At 44.0% G+C, this 20286-nt stretch overlaps 1 protein-coding gene across 3 annotated transcripts in view; it reads left to right on the top strand.

Annotated features, from left to right (window-relative positions):
- Positions 1-5945: 5945 nt before the first annotated feature.
- Positions 5946-20286, top strand: part of flna (filamin A, alpha (actin binding protein 280)) — a 30391-nt gene continuing 16050 nt past the window's right edge. For all 3 annotated transcript variants that reach the window (XM_026998220.2, XM_026998221.2, XM_026998219.2), the window contains exons 1-8: positions 5946-6115; positions 8994-9464; positions 17114-17365; positions 17850-17947; positions 18813-18960; positions 19079-19275; positions 19404-19566; positions 19778-19978. In XM_026998220.2, coding sequence (XP_026854021.2) covers positions 9089-9464; positions 17114-17365; positions 17850-17947; positions 18813-18960; positions 19079-19275; positions 19404-19566; positions 19778-19978 — 1435 coding nt within the window. In that variant the 5' untranslated portion in view covers positions 5946-6115; positions 8994-9088. The remainder of the gene's footprint in view (positions 6116-8993; positions 9465-17113; positions 17366-17849; positions 17948-18812; positions 18961-19078; positions 19276-19403; positions 19567-19777; positions 19979-20286) is intronic.

Here is a 20286-nt window from a genome sequence, read left to right as displayed (position 1 = left end):
GCCTGAGCCTGGACCTGTCGCAACTCCATACCAACACTGTGAGGAGAATGTCGAAAAGTTTTGAAATATGCCCTACTTGACCAGAGCACCACTCCTGGGCTTTTAACAGCGTCATGATAGTCTGCAAAAGAGCCCTCTCGAAAAAAATTCACTTCGAACATTCCAGAGCCAATAAGTATGCTCTGTATCACTGTGCCCTGTCTCACAATTTACAGTTAAATGCAAGCCTTCTGTTATTCTGGAGGTAGGAGCTTGTGCGCACTTGAGCTGACAGACTCTCTGCAGTGAGGAGAGAGCAGAGATACAGTGACCACACCTTGGTTTCTGCATGCAATACAGTAATTGGTAGTTGCAGGCTGTATTTTAAGTTAATTAGTGAGGATGTCATGCTGAATTATGCACAAGGCCTTTACCTAAGCACTATGGACTCTGGTAGAAAGTATTAGTTGATCAAAAATAAATAAATGAAAAAGGGGTAATAAGCATTGTACCTTCTGAACATTTTAAACCATAACTGAGTGTGGAACTCTAATATGTCCACTGCGGTACTGTTCAGTTTTTATACTTATGTCAGTTTTCAAGAGAAATAAAATGAACACACAAAATAGTAATGTAGACTCTGTATTTTTTTAATTTTTTTTACTGTATTTTACAGATAGGTAAAGGCAGGAAAAGCTGTGTCCAATCAAATAAATGCTTGAACCCAAAGCAGGGGTGCCCTGGAGCTGGGGTTCAGGTGTCTCTTTCATCTGGGCTTAGACCACAGGTGAGGCAACACGACATCCCCACTGCCACGCCACGTGTTGAGCAGACACGCGTTAACGCGCCTTCGTTTCATACCTGAGAACTAAGCATTCTTCCCTTGGCACGTTAAAGTGCTCAAAAATGTGGCATCACTTGCAAATGTAGGAAAACTGTTTGTGTGACTTTTTAAAAGTCTAATTTTCCCCCATCTTAACAAATCTTAGTCTAATGAACCAGGGCACTAGTAATTCTAGGACACCCCATGCTAATATGGGCTTATATCCCATATTGTTTTTTTTATTATGAGCTTCTCTCCCATATTATAATCTCTTTTACTGAATGCAGCACCATCACCCAGCCTAACACTCTAAGGGTAGAATGATAATAGCTCACTTCCACCAGCATGGGGACCTAACAGCTGAGTAGTGCACAGTGCAGATTCTGGGGAAGGTGCGGTCTATAGACTCCGCTGTCCCGAGTCCTACCTAAACGTTTGATCATTGCTGAATCCTTGTACTGTGTATCTTACTTAGCTCAGACACAAAAAACTGTGCTGATTCTGAGTTTCAGAGACACAGTCTAGTGTGAGGTCATTAACGACATGTAATCTGTCACCAAACAGTGGTGTTCCTGTGGAAAAAGGAAAGTTAAATCTGTCACCAGGATTTCCTGCATCCCACAGCAGATGAGTCACATGCCGCTCCACTCCTACTGACACACTACCAGATGCTTTGTCCTCTGCTTCCCTATGGTCTGCCACCCCCTTCATAACATCCACACTATTGCGAGATTCGTTTTTTTTTTTATTATGTATCAATCTTTTTTTTTTTTTTTTTTTACAAAAGGGTTGATTATTTTGGTTATATGGTGCTATCAGGCGTTAAAGCCTGGGAACCCAACCTTGGTCCAGAAGAGTCCAGCAGAGCATGGGCTCCATCCTTGACAAATCAGTTCATAAATCAGTCAGTCAGTCAGACAATCTTTCTTTCTTTAATTTCATGTTTTAATACATTGGGCCTTTGTCCATGAAATGTCCATGATCTGCTGCATCAACAAACCGATACGGTCTTGTCGGATGCAATTGTGTTGCTTAGTATTCAACATTACGGGACATACTTGTCTGCTTGTTTAACGCTGCCAGTGTCTCTTACGGTTCCTCATTACACGGTTATTCCTCCTCATTGCTCTGAGACTGGACTTTACTGGGCATAAAAAAAAAAAAAATTTGCTCAATATTTTATTAGTCCAAACATGGTCTCAGTCTCAGTAATGACACCTTTTTTCCTCAACTCAGTTTCGCTCGTCTTATTAGTGGGCCAGTGACTAAGCCGCACATGCTGGTGCGTACGTGCCACGAAACAAGAATGCTAAGAAAACACAGTGGAGGGAGAACACTGTCTCACCTCGAAGTCGCTGCGCTTCTCTCAGCTCACAACGGCATATATTCTAACGCTGTTTGGGTAGATTCGTGCAAAACGCTGTCTAAAAACTGCTCGTGGCCTTTCTATTTTTTACACTATTTCTGGTGCACGTTGTGTACTCACTTCGCCATCGCTTAAGCTGCATGCTGAAAAAGAATATACCAGTTGTTTGATTTTGATATTTCTTGAAGATGTAGTGACACCCAGGAGTCAAGAAGATCTGAGCACGAGGAAGTTGATTCTGACGCGATCAGGGCTCGGCGATCCTGCCTTGACTTACATGTCCTTGTCCTTCTCTAGTCAACAATGACTAGAAAGCTCTGCCCTTTCATATTCTCAAAATGGCCATCTATGCGGAGGTCTAAAGGTCAAATAAAGACAGGCATGACTAATGTCAACACAACTGTTGAAGCAATGCTGGTCAGAAGGTCTGGACATGCAAAAGAACAGCGCAAATCAATATCTGCTTACAAAGATGACTGGTAGTAAAAAAAAAAAAAAAACCTGACTGAAGGTTAAATATCCTCTTACATGGAGATAAAAGAAGATGAAAAAATCAAAATTCAGCCAAGGTACACTCACACAGAGGAATACGCAAACAGCAGGAAGGCATACGTGGAGGTAACAATTACATCCAAAATAATCACATATCCTTCACTCGTTGGCATGGGCAGCAGCGTGGACATCATCAAAGCTTCATCAATGCTTCATGTAAAGTCTCTGGGACTAGAGGGCCCATCATGGAGGTTCCTGACTATAAATTCACACAAATTTTCTAGGCTGTCAAATGACCACCATGTTTTGTAGCTGTGCTTTTGGCCTGGCTGCCTGATATCAGCTTGTCAAGTTGTAGCTTGGCATTGGTCAGCTCTGTCCTCATTTGCCCTCTGTTAATTGCTTTAAATGGCTCCTTTCTGCTCTCCTGAGCTCCCTCCTGAGTCTGTGCTTCCAGCAGGTTTGAGATTTGGTCATGCCTGTCTCATCTTGATCTGTGCAAACTGGTACAAAACTCTGAGGCATGCAGGAATGTGATGATGATGTGCAAAATAAACCGGTTGCCAAATCTTACGATTTAGCCCGTAGGTCCAAAAAAAGAGATCTGAAGCAAGAAGAGCAGAAAGGTCACAACTGGCTGGAATTTAACCCTCCTCCCTCTCTCTTTTTCTCCTCTCCCTCTCCCTCTCTGTCTCTCTCCCCTCTCTCTCTTTCTCTCTCTCTCCTCTCTCTGTCTCTCTCCCCTCTCTCTCTGTCTCTCCCCTCTCTCTCTCTCTCTCCCCCTCTCTCCCCTCTCTCTCTGTCTCTCCCCCTCTCTCTCCCCTATCTCTCTGTCTCTCCCCCTCTCTCTCCGTCTCTCCCCCTCTCTCTGTCTCTCCCCTCTCTCTCCCCTATCTCTCTGTCTCTTCCCCTCTCTCTCTCTGTCTCTCCCCTCTCTCTCCCCTATCTCTCTCTCCCCCCTCTCTCTCTGTCTCTCCCCCCTCTCTCTCCCCTCTCTGTCTCTCCCCCTCTCTCCCCTCTCTCTCTGTCTCTCCCCTCTCTCTCCCCTCTCTCTCTGTCTCTCCCCCCTCTCTCTCCCCTCTCTCTGTCTCTCCCCCTCTCTCTCTCTGTCTTCTCCCCTCTCTCTCTGTCTCTCCCCTCTCTCTCTGTCTCTCCCCCTCTCTCCCCTCCCCCTCTCTCTCTCCCCCCTCTCTCCCCTCTCTCTCTGTCCCCCCTCCCCCCCTCTATCTCTCTGTGTCTCTGTCTCTCTCTCTCTCTCTCCCGCATTGACACACCCACACACCATTTCCCAGCATCAAATAAGTTAGGATTAGACAACACTGAATACGTTAATGGTCTCAGATTCTCATTTCATCCTAAGGTGGTCTTCTGAGGTAAAAATGCAATGGTACATTCTGATTTAACAGTAATACCACTGTATTACACTATGCTTCACGAACTATAACTCCTTTCACTGGATGGAAGATATAAGAAATAATGGTGTTACTAAAATATATATATATAAGAATTTAGGTAGAATATAACTTTTCAGAATGTTAATTCTGCTAATTAATTAATTAATTGGTTAAACAATTAATTAAAGTTTTACTGATTGGTTTCCAAAACAAGATGATAATGTATTTGGATAATTCTCTCTATCTCAGGAATATGAATGTTAAGGGTTCTGATAGGCTGAAATTACTGACTTAATTACTGGCTGAAATTACTGACTTAATGGCAAGGGCCTTTTCTCTCTTTATTATTCAGAAATATAACAGATTACATTTAAGACCAGAAATCTTAGAGGTTAAAGGTGTTTAGGTCCTTTGGAACCATGAAGAGGGCTATTCTGTGTTTGCTATCCCTAGGTACAAAATTCCAGATATCTGATGATGTTTCCATACAGCAAGACCAAAAGGTTCTATGGCCAGAAGATGCAACAGAGTTTCTGAGGGATAGACTTCTCTTCAGAACACTCACCTTAAAAATGGTTAATGAACTGCATAGAACAAGAGCCATTTAATTGAATCCATTAATCCATCATTAGTCACACAGTGATACAAAACCAGCATCTTACCTAAACTTTACTTGTTAGCACAAGCATGTACACATTCTGGTTTCTAGTTCACTGGCTTCCAGTTACAACATGCATCCAATTAAAAATACTAATGATCACATACGCATCACACCATGGACTTGCTCCTTGCTACCTTGGAGATCTAGTCTTCTATGCACCAGTATGTTCACTCAGATTTCTTAATTCATACCTTATCAAAACTCTCGTTACCAAAAAACACTGTTGGAGACTTCATTGTCATTGCTCCCAAACTCCAGAATGTATTACCTCAAGATTTCAAACTTGCAGTAATCTTTCTAAACAAATACTCAAAACTCATTTGTTCACTGAGCGATTTTCTACTTTTTCATTGACGCTACTGCTTTTATTGTTTTTCCTAATATTGTTAATTGTTAATTTTATTGTAACGTGTCCTTGAGTCCTCGAACGTTGCTCTATGAATAAAATGTATTCTTCTTCTTTTTATTATTATTATTATTATTATTATTATTATTATTATTATTGTTTAAACCTGACCTAATGTGTCATAAGAACCTCGCTGCAGCATGGCACTGAGGCTGAAAAAGAGCGAACAAGCAGCAGTGAAATTCATTTTTATTGTATTGCTTTCGCATTGCAGAACACAGTGATAAAAGGACTGCTGCAGAAAAGCCTCAAAATGTTGCACAACAGCGATCATCATTAATATCTTCAACGCCTTTCTTTCTCCATCGTACACACACACACACACACACACACACACAAAGTCTGCCACGAGTGTTTGCCTGTGAAAATCAACACTGGCCATCTAACGGGCCGTTTATATTACAGGTAATATAGGCTAAAGTAATTGCATTAAACTAGTTGTGCGCTTGTCGTTCATTTATTTATTTTAAGTTTACCGGACAGGACTAGCGCCGTCTATAACTGTTAAGGAAACCGTTAAAACAGCAAAATGTTAGGAGTGTTTCCACTTAAGAAGGCTCTTGTTCTAAAAGCTCGACCTGAGAAGAAACAGTCCACAGACGTTCTGCACGGGCAGATGGAGCTGATACAGGCGCACGGAACAGGGTGACATCATACCTTTAAAATCCGAAGGCGCGGTCGCCGGTATAACGTCAGCCTTTCACAGAGCCGTGCTCACTTGCTTGGAAAAGGATCCCCCTCCTCTTTGATACTTTACCAATTAAGGCTCTCGCATTGGGGACACGCATGAGAGAAGGAGATAGAAAAGGCCAAGGGGTGTCACTAGTGTTCTTTCTGGAGTTCACCGAACTCGCATTTCCCCCAGGGAGGCTCGGTCAGTCCGGGAGGGAGGGACACTAACATAGTACATTTTTCCCTGTGCTACGCGCAAAGTCGTAAAGGATACAGAAGAAGAAGGTACCATTTGAAGGCAATTTGCAAATCAACAAAAAGTGTAAGAAAGTTCTCCCTTCCGTATCTCTCTTATAGTAAAGTTATATGTGCGTTTGTGCAGCTCATGCTGTCCGTGAACTGAGCTCTGCAGCTACAGTGCGTTGATAGTTGTACAGCAATTAGATGTACATATCGTGTATGCGCATTATTCATTGTTTGAGCTTTTTAAATTGAACTTTGGCTACAAGTATAAGAAAGTGGCCGGACCGCGGAAAAGTTAAACGCGTTAAATTGTGGACGGGAGAACAGTTCTTGTACAGTCGGACTTTGGGGGGCATTGGAAGTATTTTAGGTTCCGTTCCTAGTTTGTTTAGGGGTTGTACACCAGGGTTGCCAAGTGTTTGTTATAGTCTGTTTGTAATTTCGAAAACATTGTTTAAAACAGCAGATCATAGCAGTGATGTTCCGATTGGCACATCTCAGTTCATTCAGATTTCTATCGCGTGACCTGTTACATTTTCTAACCTTTGACCATTATAGGGTGGGTATAAGATCAAATGCATATCACTATACCAAATCTAAATAAGAAGTGTCTGAACTACGCTAGAGAGGTTCATATTCGCTTAAACTGATGTTGTACTCAGTTGGTGCTGTTCGTTATGCTATTCTGGATCGTCTTACACCGACGCGGAACAGTGTTACTGTTCTTGATAGTGGTCAGTGTTTTGATTTGTGTAAAGCACTGACATACACAAATCATTTGGCTCTATCCAGGGGTTTCAACGCGTCAGCCCCGTAATCTAATTAAGGCCTCCTCACCAAATAAGGGAAAATATGGGAAAGGTCCGCTCTCTGTCCAGCCTCTGATGTGAATGTGGACTGCGCCCCCCTAAGTTCACTCGGAATTATGCATTGGAAAATGCTCACCTGAGTGTAGCAACCTCGACGTCAGCGACAGCACACACAAGGTTAAAAAATTCACTAAGCAAACAACCTGTAGTTTATACACAGAAATGGCCTTTGGCTCGTGGGTTACGATTCAGTGCATCGAGCAGATACTAACAATAGTCTATGTCTAGCCATTCACGCAATAACACTGTTTTTTGTTTGTTTGTTTGTTTGTTTCTGTTACTTATAACGAAATACGAAATAAAGAGAGAGGCAGCTCTAATGTCGAAGGGCTGCAATCTGTGTTTTTCATTTCTCCCGTCGAGATAGCGCTCGCTGTGGTTGGCAGTATGTGGGTTAACCAAACTGCTTGCTTCCGCTTCGTGCAGTGCGAGCGCGGTCGTAAACGCGTGCCATGTGCACTGCAGCAGCACGCACCCTGAACAAATGCCTTTGCTCATGATGTGATAGTAGGCCAATCAGCATATGATTTTTTTTTTCTTCTTGTGGCCAATTATATATTTCTACATGCAGGATATTTTAAGTTAAACGATGACGACAATGTGATACTATAACATGGGGCACAACTAATATTTAGGACATAAACCCTTACTGTGAAGCTACTACTCGTTTTTGACCCCATTTTGTTTAGGGACCGTCTGATGCCCTTGACTTCTGGTATGATTTACCGGAATTCCATCGTTTATTCCCACGGGTTTCTTTTTATGTCCTGCAGATGGCGCCAAAGTACAAAATGAGTTTAGCGTGATAACGGAATGGAATACCTCACTTTATTATCTTTAATTTCTCGAAGCAGCTACTAAGTTTTATATTGAGTTTCGAATACAAAACTTTACGATCTAAGCTTTACATCTAAATGTTCGCGATAGATATTAAATTAATCCGCATATTTGCCCCGCTCCTCGTTTTGGCCTGTGTACACATACGTGTGTGTGTGTGTGTGCACATAAGGGGATAAAGTGAGTGACAGATAGAGAGAGAGACAGACAGACAGACAGAGAGAGAGAAAGAGAGCGAGAGAACGAACTGTGGTTGTTTTGGGGGACAGGGGGCGTCAGTGGCTAGATGGTAGGCATTCCTTACATTCTCGAGTGGAGGAAAATTCAGGAAAAAAAAAGACCAAAGGAAAACATTCTTTATGGCTGGTGTTCTCCACACACAGTTTTGACTTAGTTACCTTATTTAGTAAAACACTGAATTAATGCATCAGAGCTGTTTGCTAAATTGCTCCAACTTAATAAATCCAAGCAAGATACAAGTTGCAATAACATTATGATTTTATATATCTTGGATATTTAGTATATCATTTGCAGGTCCTCTCCCAACAGTGCTTTCCCATATTTATGCACAATGGGATATATGCCAACACATGAATATTACATATATTAAATGTAGAAGCAATCAGCCCATCAGCAAACAGCCCAATCAGCAAACAATATCCATTTGAATTTGTAAATCCTCTGGAGAACTAGACTTCTTTCTTTGTGTAGATTAATTCCGGAGCATCTTTATTTGTGATGGCATCACTGGAATGCTTTCCAGAAGCACTAGAGGATGATAGATAAACTCTCAAATTTTAAGTTGTGTAAACATACAGTTTATTGTAACATTCAATGTGTTGCTATTTACATATTTATTTTATTAATAAAAAAATAGAAATACAGTATAACTAGGTAAAAATAAAAACAAACGTTTATGTCTATGTTGTGGCGGCAGTTCAAGTATACCATTCAAACGCCACCCTTTTAAAAGAAAGGAAACGGGCTCGCTTGACAACATCAACGCACTAGACTCTCATAACAGCACAGAGCAACCTCCTTCTCAATTAAAAAAAAGTCATGCAATCAAGGTGTTAGCAGGTTCATTTAATTCTCCAATCAGTACCTAGTACCTACTCTTTATTATAAACAAAATGTTTTAGTTAATTCCAATAACATACCGGTAATTTTTTTTTAAAAGGGGTTTTATAAATGTAACCTTCTCTGAGATTTCTTAATTTCGTTGAGTTTACTTATTTGTCTTTGTTGTAGTTCAAGAACATTACAAAGAAGAGCCTAGCAGTTCTTCAAGACTCCACCCTAAAAGCGAGACAGCGAACTTGTGAGGGAGACCAGAGTCAATAAAAATGAGTCAACACTCACGCCTCCACCAGTCGAGCGCTGGCTCTCCCGTATCCAACGCCTCTCTCTCCCCGGATAAGGACGCAGACATGCCCGCTACGGAGAAAGATCTGGCTGAAGACGCACCATGGAAAAAGATCCAACAAAACACATTTACTCGATGGTGCAACGAACATCTGAAATGTGTGAATAAGCGCATAGCGAACCTGCAGACGGACCTGAGCGATGGACTCCGGCTGATCGGGCTTCTGGAGGTGCTCAGTCAGAAGAAGATGTTCCGCAAGTACAATCAGCGGCCGACGTTCAGGCAAATGCAACTGGAGAACGTCTCGGTGGCTCTGGAGTTCCTCGACAAAGAGAACATTAAACTTGTGTCGATAGGTATGTGTTTGTTTTTTTGTTTGTTTAAATCTATCAATTTCTATCCCACAGACCGCTAACTTTCCACAGCATAACTTTTCTCTACTTTTGTAACTGATCCCAGAATCGTTCCACAGCACTGGGTCTTTTAAATTTCGCAGCAAACCAACTTTTGATGCAAGTTTTGGTGTCTTTGACTCTCTCTCCTTGCTTTTGGTTCTCTCTCGATGAGTTCCATGATTGCGAATTCTAAAACTGGGTCAGCGTTTTATACATGTATTTATATTTAGGTTTTAGAACATGTTTATGCCGAGAGACGCCCAGGACACGAACATCTATAATGCTAGGCCACAGAATAACGGGCACGAATAATGCAAAGTCGGGCCTAGATGGAAACACCGAATATATTTAGCTATCGTCTTTCATTATCCGATATGACCTAATGTTGTAGTATCTTAGTACAGTCATACTCTGAACTTTACATGTGCTTTGGATGCATCTACAAACGAGATAATTCAGGTTTTCTTGCTGTGATAAGTAATTTAACCTGTAACAACCTACTTTAATGTTTGGACCAAAGCCGCGCTTTTAGGGGTTGTGGCCGACCGATTTTATTTATTTATTTCTATATTTTGAGTCGAATGCCGACTGTCCACGTAGATTTTAAAGATTTGAAACCCCGCGAGGGCTTTTTATCGGCAACAAATAAATTATGCCAAACAAAACGTGCGCGAGGAGGGTGGGGAGCTAATCCTGTCATTGTGAATGTTTGCATCATCCCAAACTTTTCCATAGTTCTAGGGCCCCCTTTTTACTGATTGCTTATTTTAGAGTTGAATTGACTTCATAGTTTGTGTTTCATTGATCGGGTCATCCATACTGTAACAAACAAAATCCTTAAATCCTCTTTTAGGTCTTGTCACTACTTGTATAATTAGATGCACGCCTGGCGTGTTTCTTACAAAGCATCCAGGACAGGGCACGCCCTTTTCGGTTACTGAGTTCACCGCACACATTTGGACTTTTTGTTACTCCTAGTGACTTCTTGGACGTGTCCACCATGGGTAAAAATGCAGTGAGTGAGATTGGGGAATAGTGGCTAATTTAAGTAAATCCAATTGGTAAATGGGCTAAACCCACTTTTGCTGCCTAGACATAGTTATCACACTCTGTTCTGCCCTTGGTAGATATATTTCAGGGATATTGGTCTGTTTTGTCTTTATAAAACATGTACTCCGCTTTCATTATTTGCAGAGTAGTATTGCTAAAGGAGCAGAACACATTTTAAAAATTTGATTCAAGGGAATTTTAAATGTGTAGCAGTTTTATGGGTGCCATAGTCATTGGAATGCACATGTGTAGTCTTGAGACATTCAGATACAGACTTATCTGCTGTGCTTTCATTTTTACATAAATCACTTCAACCTCCCTTCAGTCTTGCCCATACTTCTTGCCTCTGTTCTGTAGTCTACTGTATCTGGTTAAGTGATAACATTTGAGGATCCCTGCCCATAGCCCAGGCAGGTTGCCCATTGCTCAAATGTTGGTTGGTCAGATATGGAGCACTTGAATGTTTCTGCATAGCCAGCTTTCCACAACAGGCCTTGGAGATATCAAGCCAAAATATTAGTAACTAAAACCTCTGGTGATGCCGTGTAATGTTTTTACGTCAGCTGGAGGAAGCTTGTTTGATTCAGCTACTTGATGCTGTTTGGCTTTCACGCATTGACATGAGACTTGAGTTGAAGGGGTTATAGTATGTGGCATTTTCTGCAGGGCCCTTTGTGGATATGCAGATGTATGGGATGCCTGTACTGTAGCAGTGGCAAGCAGGGTCCTGAATTTTCACCTGTGCGGCTTGCTTGTTCTGATTATAGGCCCTCTGCAGTTTTGATGATCCCCATGTCAGGTTCGTCCTGATCAAAGCTAAATCTTTGATCAAGTTTTTGAGATCCTGAACGGCTTCATTAACTCCTACTGCTACTTTCCCTACTATTGCACACCTAACATGGATGTCTACGTGTTCTTGCACAGCTAGGACGGGCCGTGCCCAGCTTTCCAACAACCTTATCGACCCTCTGTGTGCACACCCGCTTGAGACGCGTGTAGGGCTTTCAGGTGCTAGAAAGCAAGAAACACCCTCCATCTCGAGCAGTCATCTCTGGGTGTGGCTGTGTGTGATTGTTGTCTTGCTCAATCTGCATGCCAGGACCTTGCTGCATAGCTCTCAGGATGGAACTTGACTCAGGCCTGCCACCGAAGTCAAGATTTTTTTTTTTTTAAAGTAAGAGCCTAAAGCTTGCAAGTTTAGAGATTTACACATTTAAACTATTTAAAGATTCCAAGCTTGACATGGACCTTAAGATGCAAATTGCTCTGAAATGGTTGTCGGCATCAGTGACTCAAAAGATTACTGGTTTGCACATATTTTAATTAGCTTGTCTGCTGTTAATCAGGTCATAAATCTAAAGGCCCCATTTAAACATGAGTGGGTGGGGAGGGGAGATGGGCACTAGTGGTTAATCACTGGCTTTGCAGAACGCAAGTTCTGTTTCATACCCCACCAGTGTGAAGTGATATTTGCTGTACTCATTTGCCCCATTACAGCAGGGCATCTGGTGTTAGGATGGGGTGACGTCAAGTAAGCCACCTACACTACAGTGAATATTGAGCTTTAGGGCTGTTGCAGAGATGCATGTTCATCCTTGTTGGCCAAAACACTTATTCACACATCAAAATAAGACATAAGAAATGACTTGTTGCCCTTTTAACATTATTGATAATTTGGAGGTAACTTTGCACTAATGATTTATATTCAGAACTCCTTCAGATTACGATCTGACCGTCTTTTAAGCAGTTCTCCTTTGGCATCCTGCTCTGACCATTGTCATCGGTATGATGCTAGATTGGTTCTTTTGCCATTTTGGTTCTGTTACACGCGTGTCATGTATGGATTTTTCTCCTATGCCAGTGCTGTAGCCCGTTTTGAGCATTTGATGCTGTTTCAGAGACCTGCATGTTTAGCTTGGATTCTTAACTCATGATCTTGTGTATTCCTGTGATGCATAGCAGCTATTGGTTGCAGCCTATCGAGGCTCCAGAGGTTCCTCAGCTAATGCCAGGATTTCCTGTTCCTTCCCAACCCTTGTGTGAGAACTGGTGTGGTGCTGAAGGCTTACGGTACGTTTGTGTAAGTGGAAAGCTTGGTGTATTGCAGTGTATTTAAGAGGAGGAGTAGGTAATTGGTGTAGTGGATCTAGGATATTGAGTGTAACAGGCTTTTTTTTTTTTTTAAATCTCATGCCAGCGATTTGAGGAAGGTGTGTGTGTGCGTGCGTGCCTGCCTGCCTACGTGAGAGCATGTCGCCTATGCCAACCACAATGGAAAGCACCTGGTAAGAGTGTGCAGATGGTTTCATCCCTCAGACATTTTAAATAGACAGTCAGGCTTAGAACAAGAGTACTTTGCACGAATGGGTCCTGGTGACTCACCGGTTGCATTTTGTTTTTTGTTTTTTTGTTTTTTTTTAAATACTGTGATTCACTAGCATTTTCCAATATTCTGAAAGCCTTCCAAACACACAGGCGGTTAGAGGTGGCTTTATAAGAAATGTTCAGGTGAGGGTAGTTTTCCTCTGTTCTTCTGGGACTTCCGTAATCCAGTTCTCCTCTGAGGCCAAGTCAGCAGATAGAGAAATTTGGTTTGGCACCACTTGTGAAGCTAGTTTTGAGTGATGTTGCAAAGTTGTCCTGACTGGGCTGTGGTTCTCCTTCCCTTTTATTCAATTTTTGTGCTGGTGTGCAGAATAATAACATGGGAGTAAATATGCCCTGGAATGTAGGTGTTTAATTGGCTGAAGGATTGCAGAGTCCTCCTTACTGTAGATGCTTACTTCAGCGACATTGCTGTTATGAGTCCTGGCTTCTTGCAGCCATATGTATTAGAGATGATGTGTAATGACTAGAGAGCTTTTGGATTGTGGTATTCCCCCATTGCAAGTGATTGTGCCACCAAAACTCTGATAATACCACCAGAGTTCAATGGACAGAAGCTAAAAATTACTGACTGCTAACTTAATTGAAATGTATAGATGCACATGTGAGGCGCGTCATTCTCTGAAAGTGCAAAATCTCTTGAATGTTTGGCTTCAGCTGGCTTTCTTTTAAATGGGAGGCTTAAGCACATAGCACCTACTCATCAATCCTCTGAGCTTGGGCATAATAACATTTCTTATGAAGGGCTACTGTGTGTAGGCTGAAGTAACTTGGCTCCATCCAGCCGCAGAACACACGGAGCCAAATGACGACGATCCAGTTTCGTCAATATGGGGTTTTACAAAAGACCAAACACAGCAGTTTTCAGTGTTCCAGGCTTTTTTTTTTTTTTCCCTCCCCTCTTCGCCTTCTTCCCCCACCCCCCTTCTCTCCTCCTCTATTCTCCCTCCCTCTCTGACTCTGCCTTTCTCTCCCTCCCTCCTTCTCTCTCTCTCTCTCCCTCACACGGATTCCCTCCCTCGCTGTAATCAGAAACCTCTATGCAGGGAAATGGGTAGCCTGCCAGGATCAAGTTTGCTTCTGCCCTTTTAAGGCTAAAAAACCAGGGGGAGCGCTTCCAAAAGAAAGGGGGGGGAGGCAGAGTGAGGCAGAAGAGGGAGGGACATCTGGAAGCAGCAGAAAGGAAAGAAAGAGGAAGTTTGCACGCAGAGTTCGTTCTCAAAGTGCGTGTTGGACACTAGATTTTGAAAAAGCTTTCCTGTATGTGGTAATGTGGTACTGCATGGTGTCTCTGCCACATGGCCTTGCTCAGGGGTCTTAAGCCCTAGACCCCCAAATTATACTCTCGGGCAGCTCAAGTATTAACACTGAATGCTGGCTGATATCCATTTTTATATTCCTTTAGTTCTGTTTAAGGTTCACACCATTAAACATGAATGGAATGATGCATGTGTGACTGGGTGATGGGAATGTGGGCAATTTCCTGAGGATTTGCCCTGCTGCCATGCTCTTGGTGCTACTACCCCCTCATTTTTACTTTGAAGTTTAGCACAGAAAGCAATAAGTAGCCTGTTCTGAGTTCTAGATGTCCCCTTCACCAGAATGAACGTGCCTATTGGTTTCCTGGTGGGATGGGGCCCCGACCCCCTAGGCTGTATGAAATGCATCTGCTGTGGTTCTTGTCATGGTGTGTCAGAGGTCTGGGCAAGGGGTTAGAGGTGATCACTCAGAGGCACTGTAGTTGTTTAGTAGGTCCAGAGAGACGGTGAGTCATGGGAATGTGTCTCAAGAAATCGGTGCTCCATGTCCTGAAATGATGAGTCAGGCTTGTGAAATACCTCAGCCAGCATGCCCAACCTACTACTGTCAAGTCTTTCTCCCTCTCCCCTCCTGTGTCTCTCTTGATTTCATGTTTTGGGAATTTGATGGCCAACCCAGACTATCCATGTCCAAAAAAGGTCTGAGGCTGGCGTGGTGGCAATGCTGTTGTATAGATTCCCATGTTTTGTTTGCTACTGTGATGTGCGTCATCAGCCCCCTGGCTTCAAAACATCTGCCACTAAAACACACATACACTATAAAGTATAGTTTGTGGTTCCCAGGAATCTGCAGAATGTGTAATGCCATCTGTCAGACGAGTTGTCCAATAAGAAGCTCAATTGAGTGGCCGTCTCCGGACCAAAAAGTGTGTATTGGTGCTGCTGTACCCCTGGTATTTCAAGCCATACCCCCACTCAGCCATGCGTCATTGAGAGCATTGGGATCTGGGCCATGCCTAAGCCTAGCAAATGCGTCTGGGTGAACACAATTCATCGGCCGTTAAAAGAAGGCAGTGTTGCATAAGAGAAGTGGCGTGTTTGTAGCTCTTTCCCCAGCTGTTCTGCTAGCCTGAGGTCGGCTCTTACACACATGGTGTGTAGTAGTGCACAAGGCTGGGGTGACTGCCACACCCTACCCAGCCTGCAGCTCAACACATCCCTCATGGTGCTAGGACATGCTCCAGCCTGCTCTGGGCTGCAGAATGCCGCCCTCCTGTGCCACGTGCACAATCCGTCTTCTCTGTATAATGCTTGTCTCTGAAGCATTATCACATGCATACGTTGTCATGGTGACTGTTCCAGTCATGAGGGCGTGGTGTCACACATGCACACAATGCACCCTACCCTGTCTCACCCCAGCCTGACCTTTTAGTGTGACGAGCAAAGAGTGAGCCATCAGATGTGTCTGCGCGCGCACACACACACACACACACACACACACACACACACACACACACACACACACCTCCCCCTGCCGCTCTTTCCTCCTGGTGTTTACCCCCCCTTCCTAGGGCTTTGAGCAAGACTACTGTTCTTTTTATGGGGGGTGGTCTTGAAGCCATTTTCTTCCAGACTGAAGACGCCTGGGTCAAGTTCAGTAGGCTCTTCATCAGAAGCCAAGCTGAGATTTTTATTTTATTTTAAGAGGGTTTGTTAGAGGCTTGTAGAGCATGCTTAAATGAATGGGAGGCTTGTTGAAAAGGAAATTGCAAATATAACGTTCACATGGCAGGAAAGGCACAGTGGAGTGAGGGTCAGGAGCAGGATGAATGTTATGCCAGGTTTCAAAATCTACAATGTGTTCAGGTTTCTATTTGAGGCAGATTCTTGGAAGTCTGATGCTGGGTAATGCTGACCTTGCTCAGTGCTATGGGGATGTCCAGAACCCTCTTGCTTGTGTGTCCATTTACGTGTGTTGAATTCCATAAAGATGACCCACTTGTTTTCTCCGAGAGGGAGTGGCCATGGTGTGTTTGGGCGGTGGGGGGCATTGTCTGTGGAGAATTGAAGTCCGTACTCAGCAGACCATGCTTCAGTTAGAACAGGAAGAACTCTCCCCTCCCCACGCTACCCTGAGCACATGCTGTAACAGCCTGTAATCGCCCGGGTTATCTACAGCCTCCTTTAATCGGCTCAACTCGGGCCAAGGTCTGTGTGCTCTCTGCTGCAGGGGACAGGAGTGTCTCAGCGTGCGTTCAAGTGTTTTTGGGGGTGTGAACCTGGGGTGTCTTCGGCTCACGTGATCCTTCAGTGTTTGTGACTCTGAGCGTTGCTGCTAACTGCATAGGCAGCCGGATGGGTGTGTGCTGCCGCTGGTTACCGAGATAAATGGAGAAGTGCAAATGCTAACTGAGTAATGCTGTTTCCACAGCCGGTCAGGGTGGAGTAGGTATGAATTGTGGTCTGCTTCTGCTGGACCGTAGGCCTGGTAACTGGTTGCTGTCCTGCGCATTCTCTGCTGCAAGGCTTTAGTGCAGTCTCCCACTCGGAAGGTATTGTCCTGAAACGGTCTATAGATGGGAGGGTGCCAAATAACCCCACCACGTAATCCATAGCTTTCTGCCTTCATTTAAAGATTTTTGTAAAAAGCTTGCTGAATCTAAAATTGAGCAGATCTGTATATTTTGGAGATGTTGTGCTGATGGACAAGATTTCCATTGTTTAATAGCAGGGACATTTCCATCATGAAAATGAATCTCAGTGCCTTTATAAAGTGAAAAAAAAATTCCATCTGTGGAAAAAGCCCAGAGATGGAGAAGCCTTACTGGTGTCAGTCACAGATCTCTCTTCTGTTGGTTCCACTCCATGCCTTTCCTCACTCTCCTCTAACTCTTTCTCTGTCTCCTCCCCCTGCAGACAGCAAGGCCATCGTGGATGGGAACCTGAAGCTTATCCTGGGCTTGATATGGACCCTTATCCTGCACTACTCCATCTCCATGCCAATGTGGGATGAAGAGGAGGACACGGATGATGCCAAGCAGAAGACACCCAAGCAGAGGCTCCTGGGCTGGATCCAGAACAAGCTACCCGAGCTTCCCATCACCAACTTCAGCCGTGACTGGCAGTCGGGCAAGGCCCTGGGAGCACTGGTGGACAGCTGTGCTCCAGGTGAGGCCCTTGGTCACCAAGCTAAACTGCAGGGGAGGCTGAGTGGAGGGAGGGGGCAGATCTCCAGTGCACAGCCACCTGATTGGAGGAGAGGGGGGGTGTATGGTGACCTATGCCTTTTTTGTTTTGGGGATGGTTGGCATACTTGGAGTATTTTTGAAGGACTTTGCAGCCAGGTGCTAGCCAGCATAGCAAGAGGAACTGTGTTTTGAGGGAACAAATGTTGAGTTTTGAGCAGGATGTGTGGTCAGGTGTGGTTTTTTTTTTTTTTGTTTAACCGACCCTTCAAGAACTGAAAAGATGGTGGTTTGGTTTCTCTCTTCCCCCCCCCCCCCCCCCCCCCCCCCCCCCTTCTTTCTTTTAAAAAAACAAAATGGGTGAATTTACCTAGCAGTGCTGCTGTCCTCCAAGTCTTGAATTTGCCATCACTGATCTGATGGTTTAGATCAAGCCCTGTCTGAACATGCTTTTTGTGATTCCATAGGTCTGTGTCCAGACTGGGACTCGTGGGATCAGACAAAGCCTGTGGACAATGCCCGTGAGGCCATGCAGCAGGCTGATGAGTGGCTGGGTGTGCCTCAGGTAACCATGATGGGCTCAGTTTGTCTGTCTGGGCGGATTTACCATTGCTGCTGGCAGATCCCCTTTTTAAAATCATGTACTCCATGAAGAGGCTGTAGTGTGACGTGGGGGTTTTTGTGTGTGGTGTCATGTCTTGAATAAGCAGTTCTAGAAATTCATTAAAGCTTTTCTATATGCAAGAGAATGGAACGTTTGTCTCCATAATTCTGATGTTGACCTTTTTAGAAACATTAGTTTTGGAGATAAATTCTGCTACTGCTTTGTACTGAAAATCACAAATTTGTATATTCAAATGCTAAATACTATATGCTAAAATATTACAAACAAAATGGGTCATATTTAACAAAGGTCTTTTTCCAGTCAAGAACTTTAAAATGGGAAGATGTTCCCCTGCAACAGTAGTTCGTTTCAGTTGGGGGGAGAGAAGCGAGTTTGTTTGATTTTTGTTTTTGTTTGTTTGTTTTGGTAATGATTTTGTTTTGGAATGTAAATATCTTGGGCTAACACCAGGTGGAAGAACTGATGATGGGGTTACTGTTAATGTTTGTTACTTGGTTGCCAAGAACATCATGACGACAATCTCCCATACAAGTCTGGTAGTGGTTTAATCATTTTACTATGTAGGTACATCTTGATTGCGTGCCACGTCTCGTGCATTGCTTGCAGTCAGTTGCAAGTGTTGTTTCTGCTGTGTTGTCTTGTGCCCACAGTCTGACATGTGGTGGTGTCGGTCGTCTCGTACAAGATGGGCCCTGCTTATGACTCGAGCACAGGATGTTTTTTGCCGTTTTCCTTTGATGCTAAGTGATGTGCATCAAGTTACTTGTTTTATGTGCATTGCCTGCTTTTCTCTCCCCTCTACCAGGTCATTACCCCCGAGGAGATCGTGGATCCTAATGTGGACGAGCACTCGGTCATGACCTACCTGTCACAATTCCCTAAAGCCAAGCTAAAGCCCGGTGCCCCCCTCCGCCCCAAACTCAATCCCAAAAAGGCCCGTGCCTATGGTCCAGGTATGATGTACCCATCGAAGCCCAGTGCAAAACTGCACAAGGTGTGCTGACTTATGCAAACTGATGTACAATCCCATGAAACCACCGTGGTGAAGACGAACACTGTTTCTGTATCCAGGTATTGAACCCACTGGTAATGTGGTGATGAAGAAGGCAGTCTTCACTGTGGAAACCATCAGTGCAGGCCAGGGAGAGGTTCTGGTTTATGTGGAGGACCCAGCTGGCCACCGTGAGGAGGCTAAAGTCACGCCCAACAATGACAAGAATCGCACTTACTCAGTAGTGTATGTTCCTAAAGTCACAGGGCTTCATAAGGTAAATGATGGGTCATATCTTGATGTGTGTTAAGTGATCCAATATGTAAAGAGGCTTAAAACGTTGTGCCTTAATTGACTTTTATGCCATTCACAGTGGTTACCCTTGACCTGTGTCCTGTCCCCTAGGTGACAGTGCTGTTTGCAGGGCTGCACATCTCGAAGAGCCCATTTGAGGTGGATGTGGGGATGGCTCAGGGAGACTCCAGCAAGGTTACTGCTCAGGGGCCTGGCCTGGAGGCTGTGGGCAACATAGCTAACAAGAGCACCTACTTTGACGTCTATACTGCCGGTAGGCATTCCCTTATGTTCGTTCCTTGCAGTAGTGATCTTCACTAAAATGGGGAATAGGAGAGTTGGGAAAAGAACTACAAAACTGGAATTAACAATTATTTAAAATGATGCCTGACCTTCAAAACCCTTCAGTTTGGGGTTGTGGCAAATTACAAGATTTATTTCTCCCCACTGCCCCTCCAATTGTACTCTTTCCTTCTGTGTCTCAGGTGCAGGAGTGGGAGAAGTGGAGGTGGTCATTGTGGATCCCAGCGGCAAGAAGGACAGTGTGGAGCACCAGATTGAGGACAAGGGCAACAGCAGCTACCGCTGCACCTACAAACCCACCCAGGAGGGCCAGCACGTCATCTACATCACATTTGCTGGTGGCCAGATCTCCAAGAGCCCCTACACGGTCAACGTGGGCGAGGGTGAGAAGCTGACAAAGCAGGGTGAAGGGGAGTGAGGCGCAGGAAAGAGAAGTGGCTATTGGTGAAGCTGTAGGAGGGAGAGGATTTGGTGGGGCACGAATGGTCGTGTCCACTTCACATGTACCTGAAAAGACGTTTTGGTGCATAGACTTGCAGTCTTATGGGAAGTTGTAGATGGATTTGTTTTTACTGCACCTTCTGTCATTGCTTTTCTCATTCTCCTTTTTCTCTCAACTGTTTTTTCCTGCTGATTCTATCATCCTGAAGGACAGCTGTCATCTGTTTTGGTGATCTCTCTTCCTCTCTCT

Source organism: Electrophorus electricus, chromosome 24 (genome assembly GCF_013358815.1).
Source record: "Electrophorus electricus isolate fEleEle1 chromosome 24, fEleEle1.pri, whole genome shotgun sequence".
Lineage (NCBI taxonomy): Eukaryota > Metazoa > Chordata > Actinopteri > Gymnotiformes > Gymnotidae > Electrophorus > Electrophorus electricus.
The sequence above is the reverse complement of the archived record's forward strand: the minus strand, read 5'-3'. Positions and strand labels throughout refer to the sequence as shown.